Here is a 19,918-nt window from a genome sequence, read left to right as displayed (position 1 = left end):
GGATTGTTACATAATACTTGTTAAGTATACATCTCTTTTATCCAGCTTCAAGAATCCAGAATTATAGTTCTGTTCTTACTGCAGACTGTAAGGGGGGAGAAAAAAGGCTCAGTGAAGGAGATAATTTTTTTCTAAATCTTTGCTGTTCTGTAATGGTCAGATTTAAAAATACACTTTGAACATCCCTGATCTGAAATCCAGAGTGCTCCAAAATCTGAAACTTAGGGAGTATTAACATGACAACACAAGTCTAACAGTTTAATGTGCACAAACTTTGTTTGATGCACAAAATTATTAAAAATATTGTCACCTTATGCTGTATTTATAAGATATTTAGAATGTAAATGAATTCTTTGTCTAGGCTTGGGTCCTATCCCCAAGATGTCTCATTATATGTGTGCAAATATTCCAAAATCTGAAAAGATCTGTTAGCCTGAGTTACTTTTGGTCTCAAGCCTTTTGGATGAGAGTTAGGGATGTGAGTGAGTGGGCAAAGTTCTGGCCAGCTGCGAGAACTGTGTAATTGAACTCTGGTTCTCACGTAGCCAAGGTAGTTGTCTGGGTTCCCTGCCCTGCAGAGCTGACTGGGAACTGCTATCCAAGAAGCAGCTGTCCCATTATTGGGTGTCTTTATTCTATTTATTTTTTCCACCAGCTCTTCTGTAACATTGGTTTTTACTCCCTTTTGAACTGTAGGGAGCAAGTCAAATCATTCCAGTTTTGCAAGTCTTATTTAATTACTTGAAGGAATCTATCACTGTTCCTTTACTCTTTATTGTCTTGACTGAACAGTTTTAGTAGTTCCAGAGGCCTATTTACTCATTTTTCAGAAGTTTTGAACTTTCTTAACTCATTTAATGTGGATCTAGAGATTAAAAGAATTGTGAACTTAGGAAGCTTTACAGAGCTAAAACTACAAATTTATACCTCTCCTGTAAATTCTTGGAAAGGTTATATCTGATACTACCCCTTTGTCAAATCTCAATTGGTCTCCCTCAATGTATTCTTTTTTTGGCAATCTGCATTTTCCTTTATCTTGTATCCTTAGCATGGCTTGTAGTCATTAATGTGGGGTGTGTGTCTGTTTCCTGCATTGTACTGTGAATCCACAAGATGACAGAGGAATTTTGGATATAATTTGTGACTAAGGATTAAAACGTAGTAGAATAAATAGTTTATCATGAGAATTATTCTTTGAAATGGATACAATTTTACCATATTTAGGGTTTTATTCTGCTTAAGGAGAAGAGTGGTTAAGGTGGTATTTTAAAAGTTTTTTCCAGACCTTTATTCCTAAGGTTGGTTTTAATTTAGTTTTTCACCTGTTGTATGTCATCTGGTCTTACGTGGGCAGTAGAGGACAGTTATATTCAGATTTGCAGTTCTGATTGAAAGAACAACTCCAAACAAGAAAGTAAAGCTCACCTGTACAGTTAGAGGAGCAGTGTGCCTATGAGTAATTGATTTGCAAGGCTGTGAATGAGGTTCCCAAAGTTGAATATTCAGCTTAGTGAGGCTAGTGTAAAAGTATAAATATAGACATATTGACATTAACAAATAAGTCCTATGTGTTAGCAGTGTGGCAGTGTGACTGCTGATACAGTACCATGCCAGTCAGTTTTCAAAACTTCCATTAACCAAGAAAATTCTAGGTGAAAGATTTTAAAGTTTAAGATGCAAGGTTTAAGATTTATGTTTCAGCACAAAATACACATTCATTTTGGAAAATTTAGGAAATACAGAGGCTAAGAACAATTTCTTGCAGTACCTCTCCCTAGAGATAACTATTTATCTCTTTTGTATATAACCTGTCACTTTTTCACTACGTACCTATTTTCTTTTCTTGGAAAAAAAGCAAATGTATAACATCTGTATACTGCTTTATAGCCTGCATTTTCTACATGAGATAATCTTTTCATTGTTGTTATTCCACTATATCTCTTGTTAAATCGAACATGTACTAGGAGGTATGAAACCTAGTAGAGTAGTACTTCTCACTGAACATTAAGTAGTATCACTAGAGAATAACCTAATAGTTAACAAAATACAGTGGTAGATAATTAAATGGAAGTTCACAGGAGAGAAGGTAGAGCGACTGAATTAGATGAGGGAAGATTGAGGGAGTTTTGAAAATGGACAGGCATTAGGTAAAGAAGGGCAAATTTAGATGGGGAAGTGGTATACCATGTTGAGCTCTGAGTTCAGGGCAGTAAGATGTTCTATTGAACTATCATGGGTAAAATCTAGATTGAAATCCACATTTCAGGAAGATAAATGTAACAGCCATTTACAGTACAAATTGGGGCAAAGACAATGTGTCTTTAAGCTTAAACCTAGTAGTTCTCAAACCTGGCTGTGTTTAGAAATCATCTGCAAGTTCTTGGTTTTTTTTTTTTTTTAAGACATTTTTTGGGGGTCTTTGCCCTTATTTCCTGAATTAGGATTTTTGGAATGCAGTTTGAGGAACCTCCTCTAATGTTTTCGACATACCATTAGGTTGAGGAGGTGCTTAATTCTGGAGGACACCTGTGTTACTTGAGGTGAAATAAGGACGTGGACCAAAGTGGCTAAAGTGGGCATGAAGAAGAATGGAAAGTCCTGAGTCATTTTGTAAACTGGTAGGATTCAGTAAGATCATTTAGAGTAGGTAAAGAAGTCAGCAGTTTCTAATGAAGTTACCCTAAGAGTGATGGTGCTGAGAGTAGAGATGGGAAGTTAGACCTGATGGGTTTTATGCACGGTGAGTTGAGGTGGTAATGTGGCTCTGTAAGGCAGCTACCAGTAGCTCATTGGACTGGATATTGGGTAAAAAGACTCAGTATGTCCAACTAGAACAAGGACCTTGGACAAAGACTTGAATGGTAGATATGGAGTAATGAGGCCAATTTGAAAGTCCTCATCCTGAGGTGAAATCTGCAAGAGTTTGTGGTAAGCAGGAGAGTCCTAGATGATTAGGGTTTTAGCTTGAGATCTTGGGATGATGGTGACATCTATTAATCAAGATAGAGAATACAGGAGTACAGAGGGATTTGTCCCTGTCCTTGGTCCCTGTTTTTTTTTTTTTTGAGTAGGGAAAGTGGTGAGGAGATGGCAAATTCAGTTTAACATGGGACTGAGAGCTGTGGTTTTAGAGTTGGATAGTTTGGATTATAGACATGAGCTAGCTACCTTCAGTCTGCTCAAGACACAATTCTTCAGTCTTTTATCTTGCCCAAGGATTTAATGCAAAAATTACTTGTGTACTATTGGTTTTTAACCTTTTTTTCAGTTATTTGATTTAACTTTTTTTGTAGGGGAGGGGTGGGTGGCCAGAGGGAACGTATAGCAGTTTGTTACATGGTGGGATCAAAATTTTTCTGCTAGACTAACTTTTGGAAAGAGTTAAATTCTCCTAAACTAAAATGCTTTTTACAAACTGATTTGTTATTTATTAGTTTTGTTTTCTTCATATTTGGATGTTTGAGACAGAAGAGTGCATACAGGGTCTACAGTCAGAGTTAGTGATACCTGAGCTCTCTTGCTTTGTATTTTTCTCACAGTCCTTCCAGTGATCCTTAATGGGAAGCATCTTGGGATGGTGAATGTTGATGTTCAGCCAGAGTTCACAAACTGTCACTTTAGGCCTATTAATCTCTTTGACCTTGCTTTCCAAATTGAGGAAATGGAAGTAACGTTGCCTGCCAGCCTGCAGGGATGTTAAGAGAGTAAATGTGCCAGTGTCGATTAAGTGCCCCTGCTGGGTGGCTGGTGTGGAGCAAGTGTTCAGCAAATTTTTTTTTTTTCCTAATTTTGGTGTGGATATCACATTCTAAAGTCTTGTATTTTTTGCCTTCCCTTTTTTGTTTGTTTGTTTAAGACTGGCTGTTTTCTAGGGATTTTGAGGAGCATGACATGCTTCTGTATTTCGCTTGAAGTCCTCAGTATGCTTGCTTTTCTCTGTAACGATCATTTTATTGGGAATTAGAGATAAAGGTTTTTTTGTGTGTATCAAAACTCACCTTTCAGTATTTGCTTTACTCTCCTTTGCTTATTATAATTCTAGAGAATTTATTCCTAAATTACTACGTAGAAAAAGACTTTCTTTTGTCACTGCAATGTTAGTCACAGTGTATAATTTTCATGGAATCAAATTTTAGATGTTATATGAAGTTTTCCTTGATTTTATTTTTGTATCTTAATCTTTGATTTGGCTGTTTTTCTTCTTTTACATTTTTATTAGCCTGTATTAGTTATACTGGGAGGTTTCATTGTGACATCAACATATGTGCTTACGTATGTGTATCTTACTTAAATTTACTACCTTATTTCCCTTTCCCCCTTCTTAGAGCAGTTTCAACACATTGGTTATTCTTAATTGGCACATTCTGAACCACCTAAATTGTTGTTTATTTTAGTCCTGTAGGTTAAGCTTTTAAAATTGTGAAAAAAATTATTTGTGAGAATATATATAACTGTAAAATTAAAAGAAATGGAAAAAAACAGCGGTGCACTTCACTCTGTTTATAAAACTAAGTAATCAGTATATTTGAAGCTTGGTGTATCCTTCCAAATTTTTTCATCTGCTGTTTGTAATAGTGCCCTATTGATTTATTTTGAAATTAATAAAAGCTTTGGTGTCATTATAAAACATTGTGACATCAGAGAATACATTGCACCTGACCTTTAATTCATTAGTTCCTGAACTAATCTGGACTTGCCATATCATGCCAATGTACTCATTTCTAGGAACATTTTTACCACTCAGTGTTTGTGGGTCAGCATCATTGTTATAAGTCTTAGTGTATCAGTGGTTTTAATTAGGTGTGTTAATATTCTCCCTGTCCCCCAGAGAGATACCTGAAGACTAAGCTTATACCTACCTGAGTATGTATACCATGTGCCTAAGAACCTGTTTAAAATCTACTGTCCCTGAAGATAAACATAGGTTAATTTTATATAGTGATTTTTCAGATAGCTAGAAAATTGTTTGTAATTTTAGCTTCATAAAAACCACTGAAACTCAGTTCTTGGATTATTTATGGACCATTATATTACCTTTGACATAATAATAAGCCAAAATATACTGTAAGAGATTTTGAGAACTACGAGAGGTTCCTACAGTAAGGACTGTAGATATTTTTGGTTTAATTGCTAATGCATAGTTTGTGAATGGCTCCATTTGTGGGGTAAGGATGAAAAATTTGCTATGTAATTTTTTTCAGAAAAAATAAAAATATGGCTATCTATACTTTTAAGCTCCTTCAAGAAGAAAATTACAGCTACAGTTTGCAAAGAATATTTGGGGTTTGGAATTATCTACTTATCATAAAGCTCTGAGCTGATATAAACTTTTTCTTTGGAGTGCCTAGCCCAAAGTATAGATATATGGACGAATCGTCAGAATTTTTAAAGTAATCCAAGGCCTAGATTTCTGGAGTTCATTATTACTTATTAAATGATGGCTTAGTTGTTACATATCAGAAGCACATTTTATAACTCATGGAGATGCTTTATCCTTTGCTAAGAGCTACTTTTCAAATGGATAGTGATTAATGGATGATGTTTCTAAGAGGTATAGAATTTTTTATTGGGTATTTTTTTTATCTTTAGATAAAGCAATCCTGAAATGGTCTTTTACTTTCTAACAATTTTAATAAAAAAGAATACTGATACCTTACTTGATTCTGCTTTTTGTTACGTATTAGTAATGCCATTTATTTCTGTCAAAGCTATTCAAGTTGGCAAGGTACAGGTATCATAACATCTTATAGGTGAACAATGCAAACATAAAGCCTAAGGGACTTGACTGTATATATAATTCATAGCTAGAGAGTGAACTTATATTTCTTTTTCCATGGTCTACACCAGAATTTTAAAGACTCATCTTTTTTTCTTCCAGATCTCAATCTCCCAAGTAGCCACAGCACTGGGCAAAAGGCTCTGTGTGTATGTGTATTGTACTGGTGTTGAACTTGGGACCTTGAACTTACTAGGCACCCTACTACTTGAGCCATGTCCTCACCCAAGTTTTTAAAAATTACTACTTTGCAACACTATTTGGAATTCTACCAATAAGTTCATTTGGTATATGTGTTCATTAATATATGTGTTGGAAATTACAAATATTAATGTGTATTTTTTCAGTCTAGTTTATTTCTTCCTGTAACTTACCTGACGTGAACTACACTGAAGCAATAAAAGGTTCAGATGGTAATTTAGTAATATAGAACAAACTAGACAAAAGCATTGTTTAAGTAGGATGATTGGGGTGCCATAATGTTAAGTGTATGGGGCTACAGAGATTGCAAATTGAGAGAACTAGCAAATGAAAGTACCATGCTTTAGAATGTGTCTAAAGGGTTGGAATGAGGAAAATTTCTGTATTTCTTTTATAGGGTCCTCAGTGCCCGTGATCAATAATACATTTTGGGATCAATAGGTTTCTTTTTGGCTAGCTTAGACTTAGCCAAAAAGAAGTTTCATTTGGAATATTCACTGAATTTCACAGGATCAAGTGAAAAGTATTTTTTTTTTTTTTTTAGTTCAACTCATGTACTAGTTAGGTTTAGCATGTATTTGTCTTTTTGCCTCTTCTGTTATCATGTGTTGTCAGTTGATAACAGTGATGTTACTTTTACTTTTCCATTAGTCATTATGGAATTTGCTGGTGAATCATGAAATACCAGTGAAGTAATAAGCAGTAAGGGAAGTATTGTGAGGGAATTACAATAAAATAAAGAGAAATCACTTGGAGAGCCAAGGAGGTTTTGTGGGCTTAGGCGGGATTACTTACGAGAAGTGTCTGTAGTCTTAATTTACAAGGAACATTGGTAGATTGACGTGCTCTTTTCTACAAGTAACTTTCATTATCTCTGTCTTGATAGTAAGTCACTATGAAAAGTGAATTCACATTTATATTGATTTGTGAAATGATGAAAATTGTAAAATTTGTAGACCCCCTCCCTTCCCCCTGCCCTTGAATGATATAGAATTGTCAAACATGCTTCTTTGATGCCTAGAAATGCTGGAAATGTTCATTGGTAGTAGGCATATTTTAAAACTTTTTTCCCCTGACAATTGAATATATTTTACATATACATAATTTTGATTAATGAAGCATTAGGAAAATTATTCAAGTAAGCTCAAATATTAGTAACCTAATTTTACAGATTTAAAGTAATTTTATCTGTGTGTTTTTAGGAATTGTAGTTACATTAGCTATTCCTCAATTAGGGGTAATTGTCTTTCATCATAATCTCTTACCATAATTTGTTTTTCTTTACACAGTGTTATAGTTTTGCTGCTGGACTCTTCCCTCCCTTCCCCCACCCCATCAGGATGATATGAGACTTGAAAGAAGACGATGCATACAGGTGACTCAAGTTCTCAAATAAATACCGTAAAACTATGCCTGTGTACGAAAATGTGGGAGATGATGGTAGAATTTGAGTGAGGGAGGTTTTTTGATAAACAGCATTTAGTGGGTGCTTTTAGATTAGTTAAATGCAGAGATGGAATATTTATTAAACTTGACTTTGAGACTTGGTTTGATGAAGTTTTTATAGTGATTTTAATACAAATACAACATAATAAGTAGAAGTACTTAAAATTTGTAAAAATTGGCTCATACTTTGGTGGGAATTGAAATATTTCTATTAGTAAAATTAATTACATCTCCTTTACAGTTGAATATATGTCACCCTAGATCTCTGTATTAGGATGTAACAAATGTTTTATGGGAATAAATAGTAGGATAATTTTTATAAGATTCTGATAATTAATATAAAACTCATATGTATGGCTTGTTTAAAAACTGTGTTCTGGGATTTTGTGTTTTCTTGTTCCCCTTCCTCCCTACATCAGTTTCCCCTTCTCCTCTCCTTTTCCCTTCATTCTTTGGTCATTTGTATTTATTTGTGAAAAGCAGTGTAAAGGTATATTTAAAATAATGTTTTTGAGTGTTTAATAATTAACTGGTGGAATCTTACTCTTCATGGAAAAATGTAGGCTATTCCAAACATGGCTATGTTCAAATTCCTATAATATAGTATACTATATTCTATATATAGAATACTTAATATAGTATTCTTAAGTCAGGTGGATTGCATGGACATTTTGTTAAACTAAGTGACTTTCATTAGTAAATTCTCTTACAGATAGTCTTTGTATTTATAAACTGTTTGAAGATGACGTTTAACTAGAAAAGAGTATCAGTCTTGAATAGATATCTAATTTATTGACATAGTTGTCTTTGTGATTGGTTTTTATTTTTAGTGATCTGGATTTTCTAGAATAAAATCACCATTTTTATGGCTTTACAGTGAAATTTTAGAAATGTGCTTGAATATAGTATTTGTAAATTAAATTAGAGATCAAGTAATATGTTACATTCCTGAGGGACTCACCATTTGTAAGTCAAAAGGGATAAGATAATCATTTCTGTAATACACCTCCCTATCACACATTCACATAGATGTGTCACATGTATGTTTGCCTGTACTTGTGGCCAGTATGCATCCTAGCTCATTCTGGCTCAGTGGCTGATTGTTAAAATCAACATGATGCTGAGGCTGAATATCATTGTCATAGAAAAATAAATAGGAATATTTACAGAAAGAGTTTTAAGAATTTATGAACATTTTTTGTTGTCAGATTTTATAAGCTTGACCTTTTGGTGCCTGATCAATTTCTCAGCACTGTTAGCTTTCACATTGGTTATAATAAGGAGATGCTCACCTCCCATGGAGGTCAGGAGAAGAACAAAGTATATTTTGGTTGTCTCATAGATTTTCCTGTGAATATTACTACCTTTGGAAGTGTTCTTTCATGAGAATTTGAGGTGGCAAAGTTGCTCTTTATCCTTACCTGATTGGAAGGGTTCCCAAATAGCTTCAATGGAATTAAATAACTAAAGAGTAAGTACGGTTTGTAATAGTTACATACTTAACTTTGTGAATGCTAGAACACAGAAAAATTTTTGGGTTTGATTTGTGATGGAGTCTATTCCCTTATTTGGTCTTTTAAAAATTCAACATTAATTGCCTTATAAAGGAAAAAATAGCCCAGGAACAAAGGTCCATGTCTCTGTAATGTATGTACTAGATGTTGGTGTATTTCTCTTTCTAATAATTTGAAAGTTAATAATTGTTTTTGAACATAAAGTTAGCAGTTTTCATAATCATTAGTTAATATAGTAGTTTGCTCTTATGGTGTACACAACTTCATCTGATAGAATTTCAACACATGAAAGTTCAGGAGGAGTTTTTCATTAAAAGTGATTTCTAGAATCCTTATGCGTATCTGAAAGCAAATATTCTGTTTTCCTGAGGCCTTGTTTGTCCCTTAGGCACTGTTCATGGTACTGACTTTGTTATTCTGGTTAGCCGTGATGTTAACTTATAATCTTGCACCATTTTATTGCTGGAAGTGCAGATTGAAGAATGCTGGAAAGGAACTTAGGAATTGGTTGTTGGGGCTTTTAAAGAGTCAAAGATTAATAGATTTTACAGTACCTGTATGAGGTGACGGATATGTTAATTTACTTGATTTTAGTAATCATTTCATATTGCATACATATATCAATTGTACCTCAGCAAAGCTGAAATAAAAACCATTACTGAACACTAAGCCTAAGTCAAGTTTTAATCTATTTCCAGTGCATGTGTATAGAGGTCTCCATGTATTTGTTAAATTTGAGGAAATTTTTTTGCATATTTTAACGTAGTTAGAACCCAAGAGAAATTTGGATTTTTTTTTTAAATTTTGGAAGAGAAATTATTTGTAAAAACCTATTTGTTTGGTGAGCATTTGCTAGGTGACCTGCTTACAAGGATCCTTATGCTTTTAAGGATCAAGAAATACACATCATTTGTAGCGGGAGTGGACATGTAAACAAATAAAGATGCAGCGAATGTATATGATAAGAATTTCAGACTTACCTTTGAATTCAGGGTATATATAATTATAAAAACAGAAAATCCTTGTGTAATAACAGCATTCACAGTAATGGCTTCAGCTGATGTGTATGCTGTGCTGTAAAAATCTGTTTGTGTCCTGCCCTTGTCTCCAGAGCTTCAAACTAAAGTAACTGGTTCTGTTTTTCTGTCCTACACATGTCCCTCCCTTCCCATTACAACTCTCGAGTGATGAGTGACACCATCCTATGCAGGGACACTGTTATCCTGGAAATGTAAAAGTAATCAAATTCAGGTTATTAGGACATAATCACTTCTGACGTTAGTTTTGGAAAAAGTGCTGCCTTGAAAATTACCATGCATATTAACAAAGGCTTCTGCAGGAGGAAACCTATTTAAGCCAGCATTGCTTCAATTTATTTGATTGAGAGACCCCTTTTCCTTTTATTTTTCATTTATGTCCAGTTACATCCCATGGACCATTATTTGGGAAGTCTGTTAATTATTAAAGTAGTTTAAACCATTTTTTGTTTTATTGAACTGAGCTAACAACCAGAAAAAAAATTTCAACAATAGTGATATGCTTGTCAGGTTAAAATTCGGACTACTTCCAGAGCCTGTGAAACTTTGAGGCAAATAACTGTAAGAACTTATTTTAAAATGTGTTTTATTCATATTTTTTTGTCATTATTCTTATATATATATATCAATTTTTGGTGCCAAAAACTGGTTATGGCAGTTTTTAAGTGTAGATTCTCTAACTTACCTTAAAATGTGAATTTTGTAGGGCAAATTTTTCATGTTTCTAGTGATCACAGGAGTTATATACATTGATGACTCAGATAAAAAATTTTTTGTTTTTGGTAAATAATAAATCCAATGGATTTGTTTTTGCTCTCAAGTTTTTACTTTTTCTCTTTGTGTGCTAAGTAACATACAATTAATAAAATTACTCAGAAATTTATAAATGCATAGATAAATACAAGGAAACATACCCAGAGTTCTGCTATCTTCTGCACTGTGACATAGTCTCTCCTAGTTTTTTCCTGTTTCAGTATTGATTAATTGAGATCACCCTAAGTCACCATTCAGTGTGGCAAGCTTGGGTGAAGTCCAAGTCCTTATTGATCACCATTATCTTAAACATGTCTCTGTGTCATCAGAAACTAGCACCAGTGACTTGCTGTTGCTTTGAACTTGGAGCACATCCACAGTGTTCAAAACTATTAACTGTTTTTGAGGAATTGATGATTTTTTTTTTTTTTTAATGTTACTGGGGTTTGAACTGGGGCCTTGCGCTTGCTAAGCAGGCAGTCTACTTAACCCATGTCCCTAGCCCTGGGGATGAGTTACTTTCAATATTTATTTTAAAGTGTGCTGAATTGAGTCTTTTCCTGGTTAAGTTAGATATCTTTTATTCTTAGACATGAAGTTTTAAAATGTTTCCTTTTTAGTTTTAAAAGTACTAATATGTGTCCATAAATGTTTGGCTTTATGGCAGATTTTCTTAAAATCGATTCGTAGGAGTGTAACTATTACGTCACAGTTTGAAAGATTTTAAGGCTTTTTATAGCTCTTTTTAGAAAGCTCTGCTTATTTTGTGCCAGTTTTTACTCACTAGCATTACAAGATGTGTCTTATAATATATCTTTGTCAACAGTGGTGATTATAGTTAAAAATAAAACTCTAGTTCATCAGTCAAGAAGAAGAATCTTCCATTTTGAAAAATGTAAGTGGTACTGTATACTTAATGGAAGAAAAAGTCCATGTGCTTCAGATACTCATAAGGTGAAAAGCGACAGCCACTCCCTTCTTTGATAGTGTGGAAGATATTCTCTTCCTGCAGTTATTTCTTTCCAGCAAATGGTTTCTATATATAATGCTTTTATGGCATCTGCACATGTTTGAGTATAGGTTTTTATGTCCCACTGTAGCCTGATAGTTCAAGTCAAGGTACTATGGCATTCCTGTGTCTCTTTTGGGACACAGGAAGTGCTTAGTGAATACTTGTGAAAAGAACAGTGTTTGCCATCCTACTAATACGTAAAAATAAGTGTCTTAATCAGAATGTCTGCTTTAATTTCCTAAAGTGGTTTTAAGAGTTCCACATTATTTTCCATTTCTTTCTGTTTCATGCTTTTTACATACATTTTTAGTTTCTTAGCAGAAGCAATAATGATTATGTTAGGTATGTATAATAAATACAAAAAATGGAAACCTGAGGTGTTAGCCACATTATAAAGTTGAATTTCTTAGACATTAGTGCTCTTGCTCATGACCCAGGTGAAAGCAAATAAATGTATATTCTTTATTTTAGATTTTAGGGGTGCTTCTTAAATGCACCTATAAAAAATGTCTGAGTGTATGCATAGATTTTTCATCTCAATTTTCCTTAAAAATGGACAGAGCATCTAGATGGCAAAACCAAAACCCATGGGCAATCTCTTAAGACAATAAAAGTCATCTCCATAGATGTAAATACAAGTGGGTGGAGCAAATCTTTGATAATTACCAGACCTGTGTGGTTCTAACATTTGTGCAGAAGGAATCAATAGGGCCTGAGGATCAGAAAACTCCAAGCTAGCCAACAGTGACTCCCTGGAAATTGGGGCCAGCAAGTTTGAAAACAGGAGTGCAAACTGAAGCGTTTGGAATTCTCAGGAGTCCATGCTGAGTTCTGAAGGGTTAGAACTGGTCCCTGTGAATTCTCTAAACTAAACAGTTGAAGTTCCTTTCCTGGCCAAGCCCCAAACTAAGGAGATGCTGCCGGGAATAGAATCTAAATTCAGCGATGTGGGACAGTGGAGCAAAGGAAAAAAGGTCACATGAAAGTAGGGGAAGTTAGAAGCACACATCTTATTTGTGAGCCTATATTTTGGTATCACAGAGGCTTTTTGTTTGTTTTTGTTTGAGACAGGGTTTCCCTTTGTATCCTGGCCTGGCCTCCTGAGTGCTGGGACTACAGGTGTGTGCCACTATGCCCACCCCCATAGACTTTTTTTTTTTAATATAAGAGAATAAGGTGCAGAATAATATTACTGTAGGTAATGAAAGCATGCCAGAAAGAAATGTCTACAAAACACATGAAACTGTAAGCTAATGTTTCAGAACAAATCCAGAGAAATTTGGAGAAGATACAAATGTGAAAGAGCAACCTAAATTTGAATAAGGGAAACATAGAAATGTGCTGATAACTTGAGACTGGCATTACAGTTGGAAAAGGCATGGTGTGAGGCTGGATAAAGTGATCCAGAAATGACCAACACATAGAGACACTCTATTAAAAATTACTGGGTTTTAAAGAAAATAATTCTGGAGTCTTTTTGTCTGTATACTCAAAGTCTGTATTGACTTTAATGAAGAACATTAATATTACAGTCGGATTTTGTTATCAGTGCTTTATGCAGAAGCAGTAAGGTAACATCTAATACACTCAAGGGAAATAAGTGAGAACCAAGAATTTTATATCCAGCTAAATTAACTTTAAAGTGAAAAGACAGCACACAAAATGTGTGGGTGAGAATTTGGGGACTGTTGTTTCCATGATTGCTTCTTAGAGAATCCATTAGAGAACAAATTTAGATAACCAAAAAGACTTGACAGATATCAAAATAGACACTGGAGGAGCTTAAATTTAATGATGGTTGTGAGCGAGTTTGGTATGCAGTGGGTACGTCCTGTACGTAAAGATAAAGGCAGTATACTTTTTTTTGTACAGATAGAAAAAATAAAAACGGAATAATGTTGATTGCTTTATAGTTACTAACTGGGAATAAAAGAATATTAATCAAATTGTGGAGGAGAAGGGGAGGACTGGTAAAAAGGTTATAAGTGAATTTCATTGTTGTTTATAGGTAAGGGGAGCAATAAGTCATACTCTTTTACCCTAAGACATATTATGGAAGAAAAAAAGGAAAGAGAAGGAATTTAGGGTATGACGTAAAGGCATTAATACAAAGGTAAACATGACAACAAAAATCTGAGGCTTTAAATCTCAGTTTCTTCATAAATAATCAGAATAATGATTATTTATTCATTATTGTGCCCTGAGAGATGTGCTTTATTTTTGTATCTCCCTTCCCTAGTGTTACCATACTATGTATCCAAGGATGAGCCTTGAATTTCTTAAATTTTTTCATTTATTTGAGAAGCTGTTATGCCTTCCTAAATTACATGTTAATGTTCCAAATTTTTTATGTTCTGCTTGTATTACCAGACTTATATTTAAGTTTGAAATCATCTTACTTACATCATCTAACATTTGGGTTACCCTGAAAGTATGTGCTTTTTATGTTGTCATCAGTAAATTGTAAATTAAAACAAGGACTTTTGTGTTTAGGGGTTGTTTCATTTATTAGGTACTAGAATTATGCTGATTTTTCTATTTATCTGACACACTACTGTGGCCTATGATTTGGATTCTGAATTTATTCATGAAAGGTTTGTAGGGGAAAATGTGACCAGGGTGAAGCATTTCTGGGAAACAAGTTAGCTGAAAAGTCACTATTCTCTTTTTCATACTGGTGCACTTGAACTGCTTCTATAACAGTCATAGTAGGAAGTAGCTCATTGGCATGGTGTAAATTTATTGTTGAAAGATATTTAGAATACTTAATCTTCTCCCTGTCCTCGTTAAACAAAGCATGTTTGTAGGTTTTTCTTGTATCTCTTTGAAAGAAGAGAGTGTTTTTTACTTACAGCTTTTTAGTAAGTTGTGTTTGTGTGTATGTGTGTGTAAACATTCCTTGAATTTGTTTACCATCAGTTCACTGACTTTATAAGTCTTTTTAGTGAATTTGTAGTCAACAACAAAATCCACTTTATATATTTGTTCATTAAAAAGAAGTCAAATTTGGATACAATATACCTTTGTTTTTTGTTCCCCCTGGTGCTACTGGGCTTTCAACTTTTTAGGGCCTACCTACCACTTGCCTGGTATCACTTGAGACGTGCTTCCAGACCTTTTTGTTTTTAGGTTATTTTTCAGATAGGGTCTTGCTTTTTTTGTCCAGGCCAACCTGGGAACAGGGATCATCCTACCTACAAGTCCCACTTAGCTAGGATTATAGACATGTGCCACCACTCCTGGCTTGATTCTTTTTTTCTTCTTTTTTTTTGGTGGTACTGGAGTTTGAACTGTGGGCCCCATGCTTGCTAGGCAGGTGCTCTACCTCGTGAGCCACTCCGCCTTCCCCCACTCAGCTTCATATTTGAAACAAGAGTCTTGCTAACTTTTGCCCAGGCTGGCCTCAGACTTCATTCCTACCATCGCTTCCTCCAGCATAGTTGGGAATTACAGACCTACATGATTATGTCCTGTCAGGACTTTTGTCCAGACATTCAGGAAATATCATTTTAATTTTTGGTGGGTATATTCCTTTTGCTTTATATTCATGCACTTTGTTTATTGAGCCCTTGCTATATGGCAAGAACTATCCTAAGCCATGTACACACATTAGCCTCTTTTCTTACAATGGTAAACTCTAAGCTAGGTATAGGATTGACCCAACCTTCACCTAGGTAGTCTACTCCAGGTCACACAGCTGTTAAGGGATGAAGCTAGGATCCAAACCCAGGGATCACTCCCTAAACTATCATGCTTTGTTACTTATTCTGATACATTTTCCAGTTTGCATTTGTCTTCATTTTGTTCAGCGTGTCATGCTATATAGGAGCACTCAGTTTTTGTATGGGAGCAATGAGATCTTAACAATAACGCCTGGAACATAATAGATTGCCAGATCTGTTGAACAGATGAGAATAAAGCCACAAACAGTGTGGTAGTGTGTAATATGTTTCCCCTTTAAAAGGATTCCCAAGGGCTTCATAAATAATACACTCTGGTTGTGATAAGATATAGTAAGCTTATTAGTATTAGTTTTTGTGAAATGTCCGTGGACGTAATCACTGCTTTAAAAAGGAACATGTGCTCTTTCCTCTTTTTTTTTTTTGGCAATCCTGAACTCAGGGCCTCTGGTTTGCTACGTAGGTGCTCTACCACTTGAGCCCATATCCCTTCTTGCCTTTGTTATTTTGGGATAGGGTTTCTTGGGTTTTGCCCTGGCTGGCCTGTAGGGCAGTTCTACTTATGCCTTTATGTCTTTTACCTTCCTGGGATCACAGTTTTTAAGATGGTGTCCTGCTGACTTTTTGCCCAGGCTGTCCTTGAACTGTGATCCTCCCAATCTTTGCTTTTTGAGTGATTGGGACTATAAGGGTGAGCAGTCACACCCAGCACATACATCATTTTAAATTTATGTGGATTAATTATGCAAAGGAATTTCCTTGTGAACTGTCCATATGGGCATGTAGCGTACTCTGATCACTTTTACTCCCTCTGTTCTTTCCTATTCCTTTTTCTTTTCCTTATCCCCTCAGTGGAGAACAGCCCTTTTAACAAATGGTTCTATAGGATGCCCATATATTTTCTTAAAGTGATATTTGGACTATTTATAAATATTTATAAATATTAACTATTTGTAAATTGTTAATTTTATTAATTTGTAAATAATATTTGTAAATATAAATATTAATTCCAAATGGATCATAGACGTAATGTAAAACCTTAAACTAGGAGAAAACTCATAGAAGGAAGTCTTTTTGATTTTGGGACAATTAGGCAAAATTTTTCTGAATCATTCTTTTTGAATTTTGGGCTGCACACTGTCTAGGCAAGAGCTCTACTATTTAAGCCATACCCCAGTCTTTTTTTGTTTTATTTTTCAGGTAGAGTCTTGTTTTTGCCTGTGTTGGCATACAGTGTGATCTTCCTACCTATGACCTCCCACATCTGGGAGCACAGGCATGCACCACCACACCCATCATTTCTTGTTGATATGGTGGTCTCACTAACATTTTGCTGGGGCTGGCCTGGAACCAGGATCCTCCCGATTTTCCCCTCCCATGTAGCTGGTACCTAATTCAGGAGTCGTCATGAGGATTACACAAATAAATAGACAGAAGTGACGGGAATAGTGCGTCGAAGAATTCATCATCGTTTTCTACATTAGCTTCTCAGCACTTCCTGTCTCAGGATATTCTTCCCTTCATAGCTGTTTTCACTCCATGACCTTAGCAAATAGATGTATGCATGGCCTCTTCCTGTTGGGTTGTAAGCTTAAAGAGGAAGGGAATTTGCTCTGTTGTCACTGAATCTTCAGTGTCTGGAGGTGTTGAGCACACATGGTGCCCGCAGTCAGTGCTGAGCAAGTGACTGATAACACCCTCAGAGAGCTTAGACAGGGCCTTAGATGATTCTGACACAGGCAGAATGCTGTAAGCAGTAAGGTTTGGGAGGTGATAGGGCTTCCCAGGAAAGAGGAGTACAACTGAGTGTTCTAGGAAAGGCTCTGGAGTTCTGGCTCTGAGGGGATGAAGATTTCAAGAGACAGAGATGTAGTGCAAGATGTGGCCCAAGGGAGAATGAGTGAGAGCCAAGGCTGAGCCTGCTTAGAAAGCTGCCAGCGTGTCTTTGGGTTGATCCTCAGGAACTAGTTGGGGCTGACATGACCCAGACTGGCTGAGACCTTTGTCACAGGCATCCACCATGTGCTTTAAATAGTCGCTGGGCCCCAGGCAGATTTTAATTCGTTGCCTGCCTCCTGGGCCAGCAGTTCCACCTGGTCTTGGTGCTTCTCTCTGAGGTCAAGCTGGGAATGATCCATCGTACCACTCTGGTGGCTGAAAGATTCTTTTTTTAAGGAATGTAAAGCCTAGAGGTTGGGTTTTGAATTGTGAATTCTAAAGAAGAGAAGACACCACTCATGGAGAGCCCAAGGCTCCCCCAGCATTATCGGGTCCCAGGACAGACAAACACTTTCCAAGAATGCTCTAGAGCACAAGGCACTCAGAGAGCCCACGTTCTGCTGGTCAGCAAAGGAGACTGCCTAGGCGAGGAGCACGGGGGGATTGAGTAGGAACAATGTGCATAAGCCTTTTCTATCTTGGTAATACAGACCCTTATCTGCCTTGTATAGTTACAGAAGCTAAAAAAAAAAAGTTGAATAACATTTAATCCATTTTGGAAGTTAAAAAAAAAAAAAGGAAGCTTCAGTTTTCTTTTTTTCTTATTTCCACTCCTTAGGGTAATCCCTTTTAATCACTTGTTTTTATTTGGTGTATGGTGTGTGTGTGTGTGTGTGTGGTACTGGGGTTTGAACTCAGCCTTGTTCTTGCTAGGCAGGTGCTCTACTGCTTGAGCCACTCCACCAGTTCTATTTTGTGGTGGGTATTTTTGAGATAGGGTCTTGTGAACTATTTACCTGGGCTGGCTTTGAACCGTGATAGTACTGATCTCCTGAGTAGCTAGGATTACAGGTGATAGCCACCATCACTGGCCTTTTTTTTTTTTTTTTTTAAAGTGAGACTAGGGTTTGAACTAAGCTGCTCCCTTGCATTCTACCTTGAGTCCTACCACTTGAGCCATGCCTCCAATCCCTCACTTCAATGTTTAAGTTCTTCTCTCAGTTACTTCCATTGTATCAAGTACAATGATATGTTTAAAACTGTGCTTTTAAGAACCTATGAACTGTCCTTCCAAGAAGATGAAACCTAGTAGCTCTGCATGCTATTTCTTTTCCTGACATTTTCTCCTATGCCTCTTTTAAAGCATTTTGGTTGAATATTGCTTACATTTTGTAAAATTTACTAGAAACTCTCTTGCTTGACTCATTGGTTTTAGACAGTTTATCTTGATTTCCTTGATATGAAGAGCTATAGAGCTCTTTAAATTTCTATCTAATAACCTTTAGCAGTGACTTTTATGTTTAACACATCTTTAAAAAACTATTGCTAAATTTCATGTTTTTGTCTTCAAATCCTCTGAAAGTTGAAAACAGAAGGCTATACTAGAAATAAACTGTTAAGTCTCAGAGAGGGAGATGTAATAATGTCTCACAGTATTACATTTGTTCTGGTTGTAGGGAAGTGCTAACACTGGGTTGAAAGTGCAGTACAAGGTAATAATGGTTTTAAAAGTATTTAGTTGAATGATGCATATATTCAGCTTTCAGCAAGAAAGTTTTTACATTTTAAAATCTCAAATACAGAGTAATTATGATGCTTATTTTTGGGTCACATATAGCCTTGTTTTATAGTATTGTAATAATTAAAAACCTGAGAATTCCTATTGTCCTACTAGGAGCTATAACTTCCTCTGACATTGTGTGTTTCTCTCCAAGTCAGAGGACTGTGTGTAGATTTGTGGGTGGAGCAGGTTGACTGCAGGTTTCTGTTGTATGAGTGTGAATGGAGCCTTGCAGGAAGAGCCCTTCCTTTCATTGCCAGGTTGAGAAGACCCTTTCAGGTAGTATGGACCTGTGTTTTGCCTGCTTAGCCCTTCTTAGGCAGATGGCTTAGTATCCTTACAGGTACTGCTTTGGCCTCCACCTGGGGCATCATCTGTGTGTTTGAGGTGTTGGGACTCTGCGTGTTGGCTTTTGCCATGATACTTCCTTAGAGCTGTTGGGAGAGACAGGCCAATGCAGCAGCCGGTCATCTAGTGAAGTTAAGGAGCCTTGGTCCCTCCTTTAGTCTCCTACCCCTACCCCCAGCCCCATCTGCCACCTCTGCTGCTGTAATTTCTGGTACCAGGCTTTAATTCTAAATCTTTTGGGCTTCTTTTTTGGGCGGGGGGGGGTTGGCAATTCTGGGAATTGGGTCTTGCACATACTAGGCAAGCACTCAGCCACTTGAGCTTTGCCTCCAGCTCCTTTTGTTTATATTTTGTTTTTGAGACATAATATTGCTACCTTTGCTTGGGCTGGCCTGAAACTCACAATCCTCCTGCCTAGGCCTCTTAAGTAGGTGGGAATGTCACCTACTTAATGTGCCTGGTAACACTTCTTAAATTATTGTAATGATCCCATTTACCTTTTGTCTTGCAGAAAGCTGTAAAAATCTTTGGTTCACTGGTATGTCCTTATGTATGTTTTAGTTAAGTTTTATTTTGTGATTATTTACCATAATTTCAGTGGCTTTTAGAAGGCTATGAGCAACTATGTTTAATCTATCTAGTGCTCTAGATT

General features: G+C 36.0%; 1 protein-coding gene across 10 annotated transcripts in view; it reads left to right on the top strand.

Annotated features, from left to right (window-relative positions):
• Dyrk1a (dual specificity tyrosine phosphorylation regulated kinase 1A) overlaps positions 1–19,918 on the top strand; it is a 133,468-nt gene that overhangs the window by 36,139 nt on the left and 77,411 nt on the right. For 7 of the 10 annotated variants that reach the window (XM_074072662.1, XM_020184278.2, XM_074072660.1 and 4 more), the window contains exon 2: positions 7,267–7,352. The exons of 1 other annotated variant lie outside the window; for it this stretch is intronic. In XM_074072662.1, the coding sequence (XP_073928763.1) occupies positions 7,343–7,352 (10 nt within the window). In that variant the 5' untranslated portion in view covers positions 7,267–7,342. Of the gene's footprint in view, positions 1–7,266; positions 7,353–8,765; positions 8,895–19,918 lie in introns of all 10 variants that reach the window. 2 more of the 10 variants (XM_020184280.2, XM_074072663.1) reach the window with 1 other exon arrangement.

This window comes from Castor canadensis, chromosome 5 (assembly GCF_047511655.1).
Source record: "Castor canadensis chromosome 5, mCasCan1.hap1v2, whole genome shotgun sequence".
Lineage (NCBI taxonomy): Eukaryota > Metazoa > Chordata > Mammalia > Rodentia > Castoridae > Castor > Castor canadensis.
This window is presented reverse-complemented; position numbering and strand designations above follow the sequence as displayed.